Source organism: Channa argus, chromosome 1 (assembly GCF_033026475.1).
Source record: "Channa argus isolate prfri chromosome 1, Channa argus male v1.0, whole genome shotgun sequence".
NCBI lineage: Eukaryota > Metazoa > Chordata > Actinopteri > Anabantiformes > Channidae > Channa > Channa argus.
Window position 1 is genome coordinate 25,261,204 of NC_090197.1, and position 18,233 is coordinate 25,279,436.

The 18,233-nt window shown below is 38.3% G+C and overlaps 1 protein-coding gene across 2 annotated transcripts in view; it reads left to right on the forward strand.

Moving 5' to 3' along the window:
- LOC137129761 (retinoic acid receptor beta-like) overlaps window positions 1-18,233 on the forward strand; it is a 179,720-nt gene that overhangs the window by 99,797 nt on the left and 61,690 nt on the right. The window contains exon 1 of one of the 2 annotated variants that reach the window (XM_067509020.1): window positions 8,320-8,543. The exons of the other annotated variant lie outside the window; for it this stretch is intronic. Coding sequence (XP_067365121.1) covers window positions 8,387-8,543 — 157 coding nt within the window. The 5' untranslated portion in view covers window positions 8,320-8,386. Of the gene's footprint in view, window positions 1-8,319; window positions 8,544-18,233 lie in introns of those variants that run through there. 2 annotated transcript variants of the gene reach the window in all.

Sequence of the window (18,233 nt, forward strand, 5' to 3'; positions counted from 1 at the left end):
ACTGAACTCAGATTGTTGGAGTTAAAAATAAATCCGCACACACACACGCACGCACACAAACACACAGACACACACACACACTCAACTTGACCTCCACATTCTCACTTTCCTCCATATCTCAATGTCAAAGTACTTCCTGTTTTTGTGTATGCTTCACTTTATCTTTTCCTGGTGAGAAAATGGCCCTTTTCTCACTTTTGAGCTGGCAGCATATATTTTAAATAAGACACAGTGTGTTCTCATTTCACTGACTTTTGGAGGGCATGTTAAAGTGAGAACATGCAATCCTTTTGTAACAAATATAACATTTTTTGTGGGGAAAAAACATTGTGAAAAACATATGTTTCTTTGCTTTGGGGTTTTCATAATAAGCATTTGGTAGCACTTCAAATTACAGTGTGGTAAATAATAGGAGTACTATTTTAGTAACAACAAGGTAAAAGGTGCATAATAGTTTGCTAAATATGAGGTAATGGAGGTGATATATGTGTAATAAAGAGGTAATTAAAGACAGTATTATGTAACACAAATTTCAAGTATTACTACAGTAGAAAAAACTATGCCAAAACAACATGCCGACAATGATCCGCTGTGGCAGATCCCAAGGGATAAGCCGAAAGGTCAAAAACTTGTTATCAAAATGTTGTATTTGTTATTTAGAAACTCATCTGTGCACTTTATTACTATACTCTGCAACAGACCTGGAAAATGCAAAGCTAAAAATCAGCGGCAAAAGATGCAAATTTGGAATTGCTTAATTTAATAAATGCATTCTTTTCATGTTATAGTATGAAACAAAAGAATTCAAACCTTTGTCCATCAAGACAGATTCAGGCCATGTAGATTCCACTGTATACACTAGGGGACTCCTCATTTCCCCCCTCTCTAATCAGTGAGTATATACGCTTTGTATGTGTGTGTGTGTGTCTGTGCATGTTCTTGTATTTTTAACCTAGTTACTGCCAGAAAAAGGTTTAACCTAGGACCTTTTGGGGGAAGTGAGGAAGTTTTGCTTTTTCCTAACCAGTTTGAAGGCCTGTTTGGGTGGTAAGACTTGGTTTTAGGGTTAGAATTACATTTAGGTTAGGGTTAGGGGGACGGACCTGTGTGTGTTTTAATTTACAGCAGCCGGTTCATTTGCTCCTTTCACTGTGGAACTTTTTATTGGCTCAATGGGTCTTGCATTGGGTTTCAGATGCAGAAGGCGACATGACCAAATCCCACCCCACCAGGTGTGGCCCTGCCCAGCTAACATGGACCACCTTTGCGCTGGTCCCAAACCCAGATAAATATGAGAGGGTTGTGGCAGGAAGGGCATCCGTGTAAATCAACATTCGGAACAAGTTTCGCTGTGGCATCCCCTTAAGAAATGAGCTGAAACCCGTTGATCTTTAGTATTTTGGTATAAGAAAAAACTGCCAAAAATGATCTAACAATATATAATATTATAGGTACTACTCTGAACCATCATTAGATCCTTTCTCTGCTCACACCTCTGCACACAAATAAAGTATAGACATTTCTATAGCTTATATAAATGTGTTTTTTATTAATAAGATTTTTTTAAAATCCAAATTGTGAAGGTAATCAAATCCATAAATGCTTCCCTACTGTTTTAATATGAAGAATTATGCTAATGATGCACTGAAATTAATCCTAATCTTCTGTGTCACTCTGTGTATCATGTTGCGACACAAAGGAATAATTCCGGTGCATGGTTTGGCATGATACACAACCTGAGTGGAAAATATATTTGCTTCTGCCACGCAGCTTCAATTAAATTACCAATAGGCTAAGTGCAAGTGTAACTAAATATAGCTGTTTGAACGGGGTTTGACCCACCAACGAATTTTGAGCACCAAATCCACTCCTGTTCATAAATATGCTATAAAATAAAGGTTTCGTGTGGAGAAAAATTGGGAATTAAAAGTTATTAATTTACTGACTGTGTCAAAGCTCAGGACAGAGTTAAAATAGCAGCCACTGCATGTGTGTTGTCCTCAGAGCTGTCAGGCTTTACCCGGCCTTATTAAATGATCAGCTATGCTGTGTATTGTCACAGCCTGGTGAGCTTGGCAGCGGTGGCCACGAGCTGTGGAGCACTGATGCCAAAAAGCAGCTTATCTTGATGGATGGGTTCATTATCACCTTCTAATTACAGGTGGATTTTCAGGTGTATTCATTACCTGTGCTGACTGGAGTTATGTGTGTGTGTGTGTATCCAGGGGTTACTGTTACACCAGCTGAACTGCAGGGGGTCAGCTGGTGTGTGTTTGTGAGGGGTTGGGGGGTCCATGGGTTTCTGTTTCAGCTCTGCTGTAGGCTGTCTGCAATATTCATGAGCTCAGTGAGGATCAGTGTGCTGTGCTCAGGCCAGCTCTGCCTCTCGAACTGCCGTCTTTATTTCATCAAACAATATCACAAATCCAAGGCTGTATTCATACAGATGTATGTGCTATGTTAAAATAAGAAATGCAGCATTTTGCTGCATGATTAACCAGATCCAACTTTTCTGTATCTCTGGACGGGTGATTGCATTTCTGAAATGAAGCTGTAATATTGGGAGCCCCTTTAAAATTTGTTAGCACAAAGGCTGTGCGGTGAAATGCCAGAAATATAACGTAGAGCACGGGTGCCCACACTTTTTTGGTTTGTGCTCTACTTATGAAATGACCAAGTTAACATGAGCTACCTACTATAAAAATACTAAACATATATTTTTTTTATAAATATATAGAGAATTCTTTATATGCACAAAATATATTGGTATAGCTTGCATGTGACAATGAAAAAAAATGTACAAAGTTGTATTGTGCAATATAGGTTCATACCTATATTGCACAATACAACTTTTTACATTTTTTGTCATTACCTTACTCTGATGACTTGCACTGAATAGAATCAGCCAGGGCTGCATAGTCCGGAGGCTATCTCGCTAGCTTGCTAGAGTTTTGCAGCACTTGGTGCCGTTGTATGCATGCGTGGTGTGGTGACCCATGTGTCAGAAAAAGTCAGATGTCAGACTGGCTGCCCTGTACATCAATCAAGTGACACATTTCATAGTGAGGATGGATGATGGGCTGACGTCTACTTCATTAATTCCATGGGATCTACCCATACCACCTTGCACTCGACGTATTGGGCACCTCTGATGTAGAGCTTTCAAACTTTCCTCTTCACTCCTTTGAAAGTTGCTCAGTGGCCCATCCACCCCTTTGACTTTTTGTACACTGTATAGGCTGGTGGAATATATTTTAAAGAGGTTAATTACCATAGTTGCACATCAATCTGCAGGCCATTGTGATGTTGTGAAATTATATTTTCTTTCTGTTTTTTTGTTTTTTTCTTATATACTGAAAAGTTTCCAAACCCATTTGTCAGCAGTTTTGGCTTCAAGTCTTCTTAGCTAAGTCTCTACAAGCTTCTTACACCTGGATTTGGGCACTTTATCTCATTCTTCCTGGCAGATCCTCTCAGGTTCCATTTACTGGGATGGGAAGTGTCTCAGAACTGTCGTCTTCAGGTCTCTCCACAGATGTTCTGTGGGGTTTAACTCTGGGCTTTGCTTGGGCCACTCAAGGACAGTCAGACACTTGAGCTGAAGGAACTGCTGTATTGCCACCACTTACTGCCTTGAATTTAAGAAAAACACTTTAATACCACACTCTTTTAGAGTGTGTCACACTGGTGGCACTTTTTAGCATAGTTTTAGTAAAAGCATCAGAGATAAAGTTAACTAGTCAAACAGTATATGTGTGTAAATTCAGGTGATAATAATTTAACTATGTGGAATATAGCTGTATATATCAGAGAAGGGATAACATCCAGTCATTAACTTCTTTGAATGTTCTTACAATACATTTGCTACAGATATTTTGCATGCATGCAGGCACTTACTGTCTACACTGTATTCTGAAAAGTTTATAAAAAGCTGTCCTGATATTGTTTTGGACTTGTTGTTTTTGGTCCCATGTTGCCGAGCAGAATCCATTATCATTGCAACAAACTCTGTTCTCTGCGAAGCAGTGCACATTTTCTCTGGTTTAGACTATGGGGAGGTGTGGGGTGGTAGTGGACTGGAGAAAAAAAAATGTTTTTGGGTAAAGTATTTCCCATGGTATCAACCTGACCTTGTTAACCATAGTGAATTTTTTCTGCTTCTATAATTCCCAATACTTCTTCAAAGAGCTGTGTTCTTTTTTTTTAACCAAATGTTTAGCTCTTGGGACAGTAAAGTCACAGTCAAAAAGGTCCATAAAGCAGAATTACTGCAGGTTTACACATATATTGATAAAAACATAGATCAGGTACAACCTAATTTTTCATTACAATACTAATTTCAGGTGTAGTAATGTAATTTGTTTTTGCACCTTTTTTATATAATAATAATATATAATATCACATATAGCAAAAAAAGATTTAAATGATTTGCAAGTCATTACATTCTGTTTTTGTTTGCTCCTTTTACACAGCATCCAAACTTTTCTGGGGTTAATAAAAGTTTTTTATCAAGACTCTCTCTTCTAATAAATCCTAATTCACACGTGCTTTTCTTTGTGTAGTACATTGTTCAACCATTTATTTATTGTAATTTAATAATAACTAATAAGTTAGTGTTAGCAAAACACGTGAACTCAATCCACTCTGCTCCACCCAGCCTTCACTCTCCCTGCTAACTATGCTCTGCTACACTCTGTCACAATCTGCTAGTACTTTAAGTATTTGAAGCAATTTCATTACAATAAAGGAAATTGCTACAAAACTTACTAATAAGTAATAGTAACTCAAATTCTCTGGTTGTTTAGAAGGATGAGCCCCATTTAAGAACCTAAATGTTTCTTTATTGTTTCTAGTGCTGCTGAATGAGGTGCTAGCACAGCACCTCTGCACATTTAGATACATTTAGAAGCATATTTCTAGTAAATTTCCAAAAAGAGAAAACATTTGAAAAAACTTAGTATAACTTCAGATTTTGTTATTTTATGATCTCATAATTCAACTGGACACAGGCATCATCAACATGAATTATGTCTTTTAACCTGTAGTGGTCCTCATAAGTCATTATATAAATTAACTTAAGCATATAACGCATTGTGAGTGCTTGATGATCAGTGAGCTGCAGGGCATGATGTAATAAACATAATGGGCAGAGTATGTAGGTGGTTGAATGTTTATTGTAGCAGTGGGACACTTATGAACATTAAGTCATCATTTATTTAGTTTTTGGGAATTGTATTCAAATACACTCATATTTGTTATTAATATGAATACTATAGCTGGTTGTAATGAACGAGGAGGTTCTGTGTCAGGGTGTACAGTATGACTAGAGCTGACTATCGGGTCATGTGGTTTGCAGTGCTAAATAATGAGTCATTAGCAACTCAAGCTGTTGTACATCAATGCTTCACGCCAACAATCCATCTTTTTGCCAGATGGTGATGAAACTTCTTATTTGGGAAGATTCTCAACGTCTCTCTTGCAGCAGCTACAACTGGAGCTTAAAATTGTAGCAGAAGTTTGTTATTAAGTTTGTGAAATTTGTGAGTAGATTTGTACAGTGCACTGAATGTGCTGTTCAGCAGGCTGGAACAATGCAATGCTCCTATTAAAGTCACATGAGATGTTACAGTTGAATTGTTTCACAGGTTGAGGCCTTGTGAGGGTTAATGTCACTGGTGAGGTAATGAGGGCTCAAAGAAGTTGGTTTTGTAAGGGTTAACATGCATCAGAGTCTGGGCAACAGACTCAGGCTGATATGAGGCATCCATTTTTGTTAACCTAACCCGAACTCCCACTTCCTAGTTGTTAACTGTCAAAAATCTTAAATGTGATTTCTAGATGGAAACTGGTAATTAATTTAGTTCTCATATCACATGAGTTGCATTGTGGGAGTTGTAGGATTCTGTATTTTTAAAGTTTGATTCATAATTGGGAAGTTAATATAAACCTCTTTGATATAGACTGTCTTTAATATTTATTTCTTGGTCCCCAACAGAAAGTGCAATACTAAATTGCAAATGAGTTTTCTTATATAATTAATTTAATTATTCTTATTTACAATCAGTTTATTGTCAGTGATCTTTATTCTCAGTGATCTCTGGTTCCAGTGTGTAAAGGATAGTATGAAGTGTTCTTGTTCTCTTTCCAGTGTATCAGAATACAAATGTAATTTGTTTTTTTACGGCCAATAACTTTTAATGATATGCTGTTGTATTCAATTTATTACAACATGTGCAAGATAATTAGTTTTGCAGCTTTTTTCTTTCTTCATTTACCTATTGAGATTGGTCCCTTGGGTTAAGGTAGCAATACCTCAATGGAAATAGTCTGTTAATCTAAAAGCTCCTAATTTATAGTTTTAAGCATGCAGAAATATAGAAGTATCATTATATGCTGTATCTTATATCTTGCAAAGTAACCATAATCCTTGAGCTTGTTTCTTTGGCAGTTTGGGGAAGATCAGACATAAAAAAATGTGAGTTAGTTTGTTGATCAAACACTAACTTCCAGTAAGAATAATAATATAATGTAATGTATTAATAGTATTAGTAATACATGTCTGATTTGTGGTATTGCTTGTTTCAACTTATATTTTTTTCTTTTATTATTCTGCCTTATTTTGCTCACCTAATACTACAGTAATCTGCCTCAATATTAAAACCATCTGGTGGTTTTTTAAAACTGCCATCTACAGCCGCAACACACAGTGCATCACAGCTTGATGTGTATGGGGGTACTGCAAGTAGCTCCAGACCAGTCAGCGCACCCATCAGCTGTCCACCACAACTTTTAAATCACCACATAGCATCGGTGTTGTGGCTAAGCTGTGTACTCTGTGTGCATATGTGGCATAAAAGCCAATGTTTTATAACGGAGCACATGCAGTGCAAACTCTGTTTAGATTTCAGAAGGGCCACTTCTACACAATGACTAACAGTGAATGAGCTCATTATGACAACATGTACAGTCATAGATCACAATGCATTACAGCCTAATGCAGAAGTGTTTGAAAGCTTCACTCAATCCCATTACATACAACAATAAAATTCTGACTAATAACTTTTCATATAGGAATATAGTCATCCATATATCATGGCAAAAAACATCAGTGCTTACGGGAATTACTGACATTCTCTGAAGGACATTCTTTTTTCTATTAACATATTAATATTGAACATAAATTATGTAACGTTATAAATAAGGAGTTCTTTAAGGTGTGATAGTCTTCATATGTGTCATGTGTGTTCAAAGCTATTTTTATGAGTATTTAATTTTTTATATTAAAATATATTTTAATAAAACATTACATTTAATAATTTAATATTTGTTTTGATTTTAATTTTTTAACATGAAGCTCTAAAAATGTCAAAATAAGGTTTCTGAGCTGACACTTCACGATCAAAAAATAACCTGCCAGTCATCCGTCAATGTGAGGAGATTAGACAGAGATTTTTATTTATTTACTGTGAGTAAACTGTTGCCATATTATAACGACATCAATCAGCACTGTTGCTGTTTATAACTATTTCTCTCTTTATGAATGTGACATTTTCCTTTTAATGTGCAGAAAAAGCAACACCCATCAGAGCGCGGACAGTTGGAGCTGTAGTAACACTTCTTCAGCTTGACAAAAAAAGAAATAAATGTCCCGTTTTAAATTTTGGGGACGGTCGTATACTTTGTCCTTTCCAAGAGAGAAAAAGACAAATCTTCATTATTCTTCTCCCGGCGTTTCTCTCCGCCTTGTTCCGCGCTCCGGAGCTGCAGTGATGTCAGCCGCCTGGGTCATTTGAAGGTCAGCAGCCTCAGAAGGGTTCATACAAAGTTCACTCGCATATATTAGGCAATTCAATCTTTCAATCTCACTGGCAAAACTAGTTGGAAATGAGCTGCACGTGGGGACGGATAAGCCATTCGTCATCTGAGGGCAGAACGTGTGCTTTTAAACGCAGCTCGTATTATTTTTGATATTTGGAAAGACAGATCGTCCGGTCCGGGCGCTACTTTCTCTTCTGTCGCGAACCGGGACGGGGCGTGTCAGAGAATACACGTCGGGCTATGACTGTTATTGTTATGGAAGTGTCCGTGGCGGCGCGCTGAGGGGGGCACGGCGCGAGCGAAATGGCAAAAGAGCTTTTAAAAGAAGAAGCCAGCGGAGCACTGAGTCCGAAATAATTCATGATTCCGGTGATTCTACTACGGGACGAAGTGGAGCGAAATCTGCTGTGCCAAGAAGAAGAAACAGAAGAAGAGGAAGGAGCGAAGGAGGAGGAGGAGGAGGAGGAGGAGGGGGGGGGGAGCGGCGGAGTTTGATGGAGTTATGTGCGCTTATGTCGGTGATTTTTATCCATAACGCACACAACTAGTTGGACGACGCGCCGTCATCATGTTTGACTGCATGGACGTGCTGGCCGTGAGTCCCGGGCAGATGCTGGATTTCTACACGTCCAGCCCGTCGTCCTGCATGCTGCAGGAGAAGGCTCTGAAAGCCTGCATCAGCGGACTGGCGCACAGAGAGTGGCAGCACCGCCGGAGCGCACACTGTAGGTCCAACTTCTGTTGTTGTTGTTGTTGTTGCCGTGAGGGGGAATAACGATGGTCCACCAAACCAGTGGTTCACAACGAGGCCTGTAGGGCTGATGATTACAATGAAATTAATGAAAAGTCTTTCCAAATTAGCCAGGGAATATGAAGAAGTTGTTAGGAATTAGAGCGCATGAAAGCACCACCTGCGCTTTATAATAATATTAGGATGGATACTTCTTCATAAACACATGCAAAATATTCAGTTAATATTAAATGTTGCCTACATTTCTGATGTTGTGTAAATGTATAAAAACGTGCGTTTTTGATGTTCAGCATAACCAAACTCTCCAGAACTTTCTCCCAACCATCACATCTCACTCCTACCGTGCGCCCATCAATTGTCAGCGGCGTGGAGGCAGCCGCCGAGCCGCTGATGTATGGCTCGGCTCAGATCAGTCCAGCAGCTGTGGGGCTGGTGGAATGTAGAGAGTAAACACACAGGCGGCGCACACACCTCCTCCTCCTTCCCCGCCCGCACATGACAAGGGGGGGGGGGGGGGGGGGGGGGTCGACCTGCGCCCTCTGACACTGATTTAGATAAATGACTTCTCGACAAGATTAGCGGGCCGCTATTGGAACATGTCAAGCTCTCGTGTTTTGAATTGGCTGAGCTGATAGATGGACTGCTGCTAGCTTTTGGTTCATGAGGTGAAGTGGATGTGTGAGGAGCAGCTGGATTCTCTTCGTGGTTGTAAAAACAAGTGGGAGAAAATGTTACATTCATACTAACATTGATGCAGCACTTAGGAACATCTCATGAACACAAGAATAATTTTAATAGGAGCAAAAACCTCTGAAGCTGATCGAGTGAGTGCTATCTCCCTCTAAATATATTGTAAAAAAAGTCAGAAGATCTGGACCTTTTTCATCCATGTTCACGAGGCACTTGTCACTGTTTGTTTTTCCCCATCACCCTGCTGCTCTGTGGTTTATCTTCCTTTGATAATGACCACCCTCCAGCTGTCATTCCTCAGGCATGACATGGTCCAAACAGGCTTTTATCAGTGGAGAGAAAATGCCAAAGCTTCCACATTTAACTCGACTCTTCCTCTCTGCAGCTAAAATCGTTCGTAAAAAATTCCTTTTCATTTAATTTTCCTCAGTTTATAGTTTTGTTTTTGAAATAAATAATTAAAAGCTAAACAGCCATCCATAGATCCTAGAGCTCCAAATTGCATCTTTGAAAACCAAAATATATTTAAAAATGGATTCAGTTTACCATCTCTATATCTATATGTATATGATATAGATATATTTGGCTTGTTATTCTCTTATTTTGAGAGCATACAGTGTGGGGAGACAACTAATAGGGTTAGAGAGAGAAGGAAGATGCAACAAAGGTCCACGTGGTACATGTGTTCACCACATTGATCACATTGATTGATTTATCAAAATTATTGCCTGTTAACTTTCTGATGATCTTTTAATTGCTAAATATCTGAAGGTTTGAGGTTGTTTGAAATTTGATCCAGAGGAAGAATTCACTAAATTAAAAAAATATATATTTAATTTAAATGAAGGAGCCATTACATTTAACATTTACACTGGTTAACCAACCAGCTCTTTTTCGGTAACCTATCAATTTTTGGAAGCTTGCACACTGAGGTTTGATTTGCCATGTGATGAGACAGTGAGTGCTCTTTTACACATACTGTATGCTGAAGCTACCTGAGACAGAAGAAGACCATTTTTTTATCTCACATTGTCCTCAGCCTGTAAAGCTCTATGTTTGTCTTTGGTGCTGTCAGAAAGAACCCCCCCCCCCGCCCCCCTTTTTTTTCTTGTTTAAAAAAGGCACTGTTTAAATGAGACTTTGATTTAAGAAAGCCTCTTCCAGGGTCATTGAAATGTTGCTTTATTCATTTATTTATTCATCATAATGGAAACCTCCTGGGTGTTAATTAGCCGCATTGACAACGAGCCGACCGTTAATGCACTTCCTCTTTCAGTTTAGATGTTAATTAAGAATGATCAAGGACCTCCTTTACACAGATAAAATCGGCTTTACAAGCTGAGGAATCGCTGCACGATTCACACACAGTTTGTTAGGAACTGCACAAATTTCACAATAAAAGCACAAGGTCATTTTTATCAAAACAGTTCAAGACAAACAAGTAGAAATAAGTGTCATTTACTGAGGAATCACTGCTACTGTGAGTAAAAACAACAAGACTGTGATGTTCCAGTGTGATACGTGTTGTACAGCTGATGTGTGTTATGGGATAATTGGGGCCTTTTTGTCTCCCAGGCTTAAGCGCTTCTGATATGGACATGAAAGGCCATTAGCACAGCTTGCACACCAGGCTAATTTAGTGGGCGTGTGAAATAAAAGGTGGACCGGGGAAAATAAAAAGCTGTGTACAACAGTGAAACGAAAGGAGAGCTGTCTGATGCCAGGCATGTTTAATCGACGTGATCAGGACCCCGCCAGAGTTACCCTGATGCTGTGCATCGGAAGTGATACTGGCCTTTTAATAGATATTACAATGCTGAATATATTTTATGGCTGCAAAAAAATCCTGTTTTTCTATTTTAAATTACCATAAATGTAGGTGAGGGTTAGGGTCATTTAGCTTTTTGAAACCCTATAATATATTTTAAATCTGTCTCCACTGGTGAATTTTTACTACTTTATGATTTGTTTTTAAATCACAGGCTTTTTCAAACTCACATAAAGTGAAAAAAAAAAACAGCATAATTATAATTGTTTAGTTTAAAATTTCTTTGGCCTAAATCTAAGTTTAACAAGAACATTTACAGTGTTTCATATAAGAAAAGCAATTAATGATGAGATTAATGAAACATCACTGAATAAAATGTATAAAAATACAGATGGAATTAAATACAGGAAGAAGCACTGAAAACGATTAAAAAACAAGAAGAAAATTTTAGGATTTGAATAAATTGATTTCATTTAACAAATAACAGTCAGATACCAACATTTAAAATATAGTTGATAGAAAATAATGTATCATGTATTGTAAGCAAATAGAATAATGTTTAAAAAATAATCAATGAATAATGTAGCGTTTTCAATCACAATTTTTTCTGTATCATATTTAGTGTTTAACTATACTCACCTACATTATAGTGAGTCACAAAAATAACCAAAGTCCATATATACAGCATGTAGTCCTGTTTTTATTTGAGGTGATGACGACCAGAAAAGCCTGGATTAGGTCTGGGGTCAGGTTTCCAGAAAGTAGACAGCACTCAGACACGCTGAGAGGTCTGCACGGGTCTGAACGTAGCAGCCGACCAGAAACCATGCAGTGCTTTTCAGTGTAAACATTTAGAAAACTTAGAAGATCTTAGAAGGGCACCGCTGTAATCCAGTTTGTTGGTCTTAGTAAGGACTCCTGGCTGCAGCGCTGAGAATCAGCGGCAGCTGCTTGATATGGAAACTTTACAGTTGCCAAGCCTGAGGTATTCGATACATGGACCCATTTCATTAAGTGTGGTGCGTGTTAGCTGTTTTGTGTTCATGAGAATGCTAAAACTGAACTGGCGTGAACACACAGTATCCCAGGCTGTACTTGTCTTAAACATCAGTAGGTACTGACTTTGACATCAAAAACAATCATTTTTATCTTATCTTTATTGTCTTCCATCTTACGTTAACCTTCCCTCTTTATCTCCTAAAATAACAGATGTTTAAATCTGCTTGTTTTTTCACTAGATACTGATAACCGTCATTAAACATGAATACTGGGAAGCACGTTCATCAACCCGAAACAAAACAAAACTGTTTAAATTGTTTATTTTAACAGATTTCAGCGGATTTTTTTAAAAACTTTTTTTGCTTCCATTAACTTCTGCATACAAGCCTCACCGAGCTTTGAGGATATAAAGTTAAGAGGTTTAGCTCCCAAATGAATACAGTGAAGTAAAGGTGACTTTAGATTGTATAAAGCTATTATTTTTCAATGTACTAGTTTTTCTTTCTTATGATGGTTGAAATTGTGGTTTTAGGCACTTTTACAGGCACATGAAAAAAAAAATACAGAATGCTTCATTTCATTGGAACAAAGTGCAAATATTTTAAGAATCAAAGAGCAGTGGCTTTCGGCTTGACACTTCAGGGGTCGCCACCGTGGAACATGTTCTGCATGTTGATTTAGCATGTTTTTGTGTGGGTTTTTACGCTGGATGCCCTTCTTGCCTCAACCCTCCAATTTTTATCCAGACTCAGGACCGGCACCAAGGTTGCCCTTGGTGGCTGGGATTTGAACTTGTAGCCTTCTGCATCCCAATCCAATGCTCTACCACTTAGCCATCAGACCCATAAAATCTTTAAGAATATATGTTGGAATATCTGCAAAGTGAATGACTTCAGGCTAAAAATATGTAAGGAGAAAAGCAAATATCGAAATATCCTCCATGATGTTGGTGTGTTTGTTGCTCTGATATTTAGTTGCGAGTGTGAGCAGGTGTTTGGGACACAGCCAGTAGCCTACATATTGATCAATGAGGCAGCAGCAGCTTTCCATGTACCACAGCTGAGGTTGAATTTGGCAAACATTTTTGACAGCTTTTCTTCAGAAATGTAGACTATTTTAACTGAATTTATGTGTGATGATTTTTAACCACTCACTGGACGATGTCTGTTTAAAAAAATAGATTTTTGCATGAAAGAAACTTCAATTTATAACACAAGCAGCTTAAATATATTAGAAAAAAACCCTGTTTTTAAAGTTCTGTGGGTTTTTAAAATATATATTTTTATCATATGTGTGTCACAGCTAAAACATTTGAATTTCCTTTGTTTTCAGTACACATCCCAGAGTGTCGCTGCTTTAAACTGTTTTCTAACAGAGCCGACATAAGAATTCAGTTCTATGTAAAAGTGCTGGCAGGGGGAGCATAAAATCTTCTCTGCTCGGTGCTTTTAAGACCACGATTTCCTGTTGAATAAAAAGAAACCTCTCGCCTTTCAACAACCTTGCTCTTCTCCGCGCGTTCCTTCCCTGAGCTTTCTCATCTGTCGCCTGCTTTTATGGCTTCTTTTACTCTCTCGGTGGGTTTTTAGGGCAGCTTTAAAATGTCTCGCAACTGTTGCGTTTCACCGTGTTGAGTCAGGGAGCATCTCTTTAACATTTAACTTGACCATGACACTGTGGTCACCCTGGTGTCAAAAGGAGTGGCTGGGGTGGGTGGGTTTTGTTATGGGTTTGATTGACTTCCTAAAATCAGGTTTGCGATGTTTAGTCAAAGGCCTGATAAAAAACAGATCCTCTTCTCTTTCCACCTTTCTCCTCCTTCATTTCCCCACCAGACATGAAGTCAGATTACTGTTTGTCCTTTTTCTTTTCTTTCCCTTGAGTGTGTAAAACCCTCTTTATAAAATGCAGTGGAGAGCAGTGCATGCAAAACCACATAATGTGGTGCTCCCTGGGTGAACCGTGTGCAGAAAACTTGGCGGAAAAGTGCTTCCAGACTGGATGGAGGATCAGCTGAGTGGAGGAGGAGGAGAGGAGCTGGTTCCACTAGCTGGGAGTAATATTCTTCTGATTCACCCTGGCTATGCCCACTGCTCCACACCCAAATCAACACAGCTCTCTCATTATCACAAAGCAAATACACAAGCACCCAGAGGAGCTTTAAGAAATGCTTTTCTTTCCCTTCCACTCCGTACTATTTTAGTTTCTTCTTCTTCTTGTGGTGATCTGTTGTCAATTTTAATTCAATTCCTTTGATTAATGGCTCCAGAGTTTATTTGATTTTTAGTTTTCTAAACAAATCCTTAGATTTTAGGGCCACCATTCGTCCTCTTGTATGCAGCCCAAATGCAGCTCTGTCCTCATTTCGAGTGTGGCATTATTGTGTTAAATTGCCTGTGTGCTGCAACAGACTTTGCTTCAGGTTCTTTGCCATCTGTTGGGTGTGTGGACCATGTGGGCAGAGTTTTACATGTCACTAGTTTTCAGAGTTGTGGGGGACACAGAGGGTCATGGAGCAGATAGATGATGCATCCGCTCTGCAGATTGTTTCAACGTTACCTACAAACAACCACAGAACCGGCATCACACTGCTCACTTTGGGCTGTTAGGGGAAACGGATTGCGGTGCCTATATTTTGGGAATAAAAAGTCAACATATACCCAATTACCATATTTAAACTAAAATGCAGGCAAGCAGATAGTTTTGGTTTTCTTTGTCCTGGTTTTGAGATCGCCTCCACCCATAGACAATGGAGGTGAATAGAATTTGTGGTGACAAATATATTTAATAATGATGACAATAATAACAATATTAATAATAATAATTGTTTAGTAAGGTTTGGTGCATTCATGTTTATTTTAATGTAACAAGAATGTAGCATTGCAGAGTGTAGGACAGTGTAGCAGGGCATGAGGAGTGAGGGCTGTGTGGAGTAGAGCAGGTTAAAATTTGGTCTTATGCTAGTACTAGCTTAAGTTGCATATTGTACGTTGAAGGCTACAGCCACACAGGTTTAAGTATGTGAGTTTTTAGTGTCAGTGTTGTGTTTAGGGTGATATCTCTGTTGTTTCTGTGCATAGAAGAAAAGCAACAAACTTTGTGCCCTGACAACTGTTTTTAGAGGTGTTCCTGAGCCCATGTAGTGATTTTTACAGAATTATATCTGTTTTCATTGCAGTACTGCCTGAAGGCCTAAAGGTCACAACCACTCAATATTAGATTTCAGGCTTTTCTCTTGTGTACAGAGATGTCTCCAGATTTTTCCAATGTTTTTACAATACAATGTACCATAGATGGTTAACCTTTCTTCATCCTTACTCTTGAAAGACTTGGTCTGGGATTAGTTGTAAGATGACATAATAAGAAATGTTTTTAGCATTTCCCAGTCCTCTGTTGCTCAAAAGATCCCCGTGTAATAAGCCAGAATGGTAATTTATCAACATTTTGAATTATGGAAAACGTTTTTACTAATGGCACATAATTGAATTGATCTGATAATGCCATACCCCGGAGTTATCAGATCAAGACATGATGAGTTTATCAGATCATGTCCTATCAGTGAAAACTTTTGAAAGTAAAGGGGAAAGTTTGTCACTTCTTGCTTACTTTCATCAGCGTTTTGTTTTTCTGACATCATCATTCATATTGTCTAAAGCCACTATTATTAGCTCTGTGTATCAGTCCTCTACTGGTGTCAGTAGGCTCACTCCCGGTGGACAGACCAATTAGAAGAGCTGTTTTCTCTAGTCCTTCACCTCATTCATCCTGCAGCTTCCAGCAGGGAGTGTGTGCTTTCCTGTTTGACCCCACTGGCAGGTTCAGCCAGAGGCTAAGGGTTCAGCAGCGGCTGCAGCCACACATTTTTGTCTGCCTACTCTTAAGCCAGACTTGCTATGTGCGCTTGTCTGTCAACAGCCTTTATTCATCTAATGGAGCTTTCTATGTATGTTAACATGCAGGGAAGTCGACTCAAAGTTTAATCACGCAGAAAATAGAAAAAGGTTTCCCTGCACCTGATAGCCACACACACACACATATACACACACACACTAAGGGGGTGTAATGCATCTACGTTTATGCATCCCATCTGTCTGCAGGTGGTCACACAGCCTCCCAGACACAGCCATGAGTTTCAAATAGGCAGCAGGGCTGAATTGTTGGCGCTGCCTCTCTTCGGTGTGGGACTACCCAGCCATCACAAATGCACCAAAGGCCTATCAGTAGCAAAAGTATTTTTCCTCTAGATCTATGTTAAAGTGTGTCACACCATCTGGGGATGGCTAATATACATTGTTTTTGTGCTTCAGTAGTCATACATCCTCATCATCATCCAATGTGAACACTTTATTACACTTATGACGTGATGTGATTTTATTGTGTTTTTCTCGGTAGGGACGAGAATGAGGGATGTGCCACTTTTATCAAAGGGACAATACACAATTAATTGTATGGTCGTCATTTTAGGATTTTAGGATTATTACACATTTATTTAATAAAATCTAACAACATGATCCACAGAAATGGATTAGAGACGCTATTAAAAAAAATTGTTCCTTTATCTCAGAATTTAGAATTTTTTGTTCAGAATTCTGACATTCAAGTTAGAATACTGAGTTTAAGTCTGGATACTAAGTTTAAAGTCATAATTTTGAAAATAAAGTCTGAATTCTGAAGTGTGTGAAAAACAAATCTGTATTTTGAGTTTAAAGTCGGGGTCTTAACTTAATTGTGGGGGAAAAGTCAAAAGTCAGAATTGTGAAGAAAATATTGTTTTTGAGAAAAATGTCTGAATTCTAAGTTTAAAGTCATAATTCTGAAAAAATAATTGTGAAAAATAAATTCTGAGAAAAAAGAATTCTGTAAAAAAAAGTCTTAAATCCAGACTTTGTTCTATAGTCCCAACTTAAAACTGAATTCTGAGCAAAGTCTGAAATAAAATACACTACTGCTTCCTCTTCCTTTATGATGAGAAAAAGCAATTATGTTAAAAATAAAAACTGACAAAATGAAACAAACAAAATAAATAAAAATGATTAGGCTGTGAGACAGGACCTTCTAAGATCTACAATGAAGGAATCAGTTTGGTAACTAGGTTGCTAGGAAACCACTAGAAGGTTTGACGCTGACATGTAAAATTAGAAAACAGATTATAGACTTCACCAACAGCCAGCAAGAAGAGGCAAGAGTCTCTATACATAATATATAGTGTATAGCATGCACTTTATTTTCACTGTTTCTATGTTTTTGTTTTGTCAGTGCAGCTTAACATGTCACAGCCAGTAAACTTAACAGAGAAAAAGCAAAACGGGGTCCAAAGATTTAATCCTCAAGGAACTTCTTTACCACTGTGCACATTTTTTATAACACTGCAGCTGTAAATAGCTTTCCCATTCCCTTTGTGTACAATGATCCTTTGTACATCAGCAGAATATTAAGATAGTCTTTACCTTGTCATTGGGAAACATCCACTCTGAAGCTCTAATAGAAGCTTTTTCCACATATAGTGCATGCTTAGATTAAATAATAACACTGTATTACCTATTGAGTTATATTTATGAATATATTCACATATTCACAGTCTGTTTCCTCCAGTGGCTTGGCTGTCAGACCACTGACTTGTCTCCAGCATGATGCTTCACCATACATTTGCTTTATGTGCAAGCTGCTTCCAACTGCTCACTGCCAACAACAGAGGGAAAGCATTTGGTGCAATTGGAGCAATAAGATGACCTAACTTCAATGAAAACAAATGTCTATCTGTGTGTTCTCGTCAGTGGAACCAGGTTAGACTGCAGGTGTGGCTTGCAGAAATGACATGGGTGAAATCTAACATAAAAAACTGCTTGAAATTCAGACTAGCCCTGCTATGTTAGCTTCATGGAAATCTACCAAAAGATTCTGCATAACCTTTAAGCAGAGAAATTCTGCATCCCAAACTGCAATTTTAACTCAAATAACTGTGAGAATACATTTATTAATCATCTCCTTCTAATTAACTTTTCTGGTCATCCCTTATTAAGGAGGTAATATTTATCCTCACACACAACACCATACTGTATGTCCCACAGAATAGAAATGTCTTCACTCAAGTCACCCAGGGAAAGACTTAATTGCAGCTTTTCCAAAAGCAAAGCTGAAAACTCAACATGCACAAAAAGTCACACTGGGTAAATGTAGAGGAAGATTAGATTAAACCATCAGGGAATT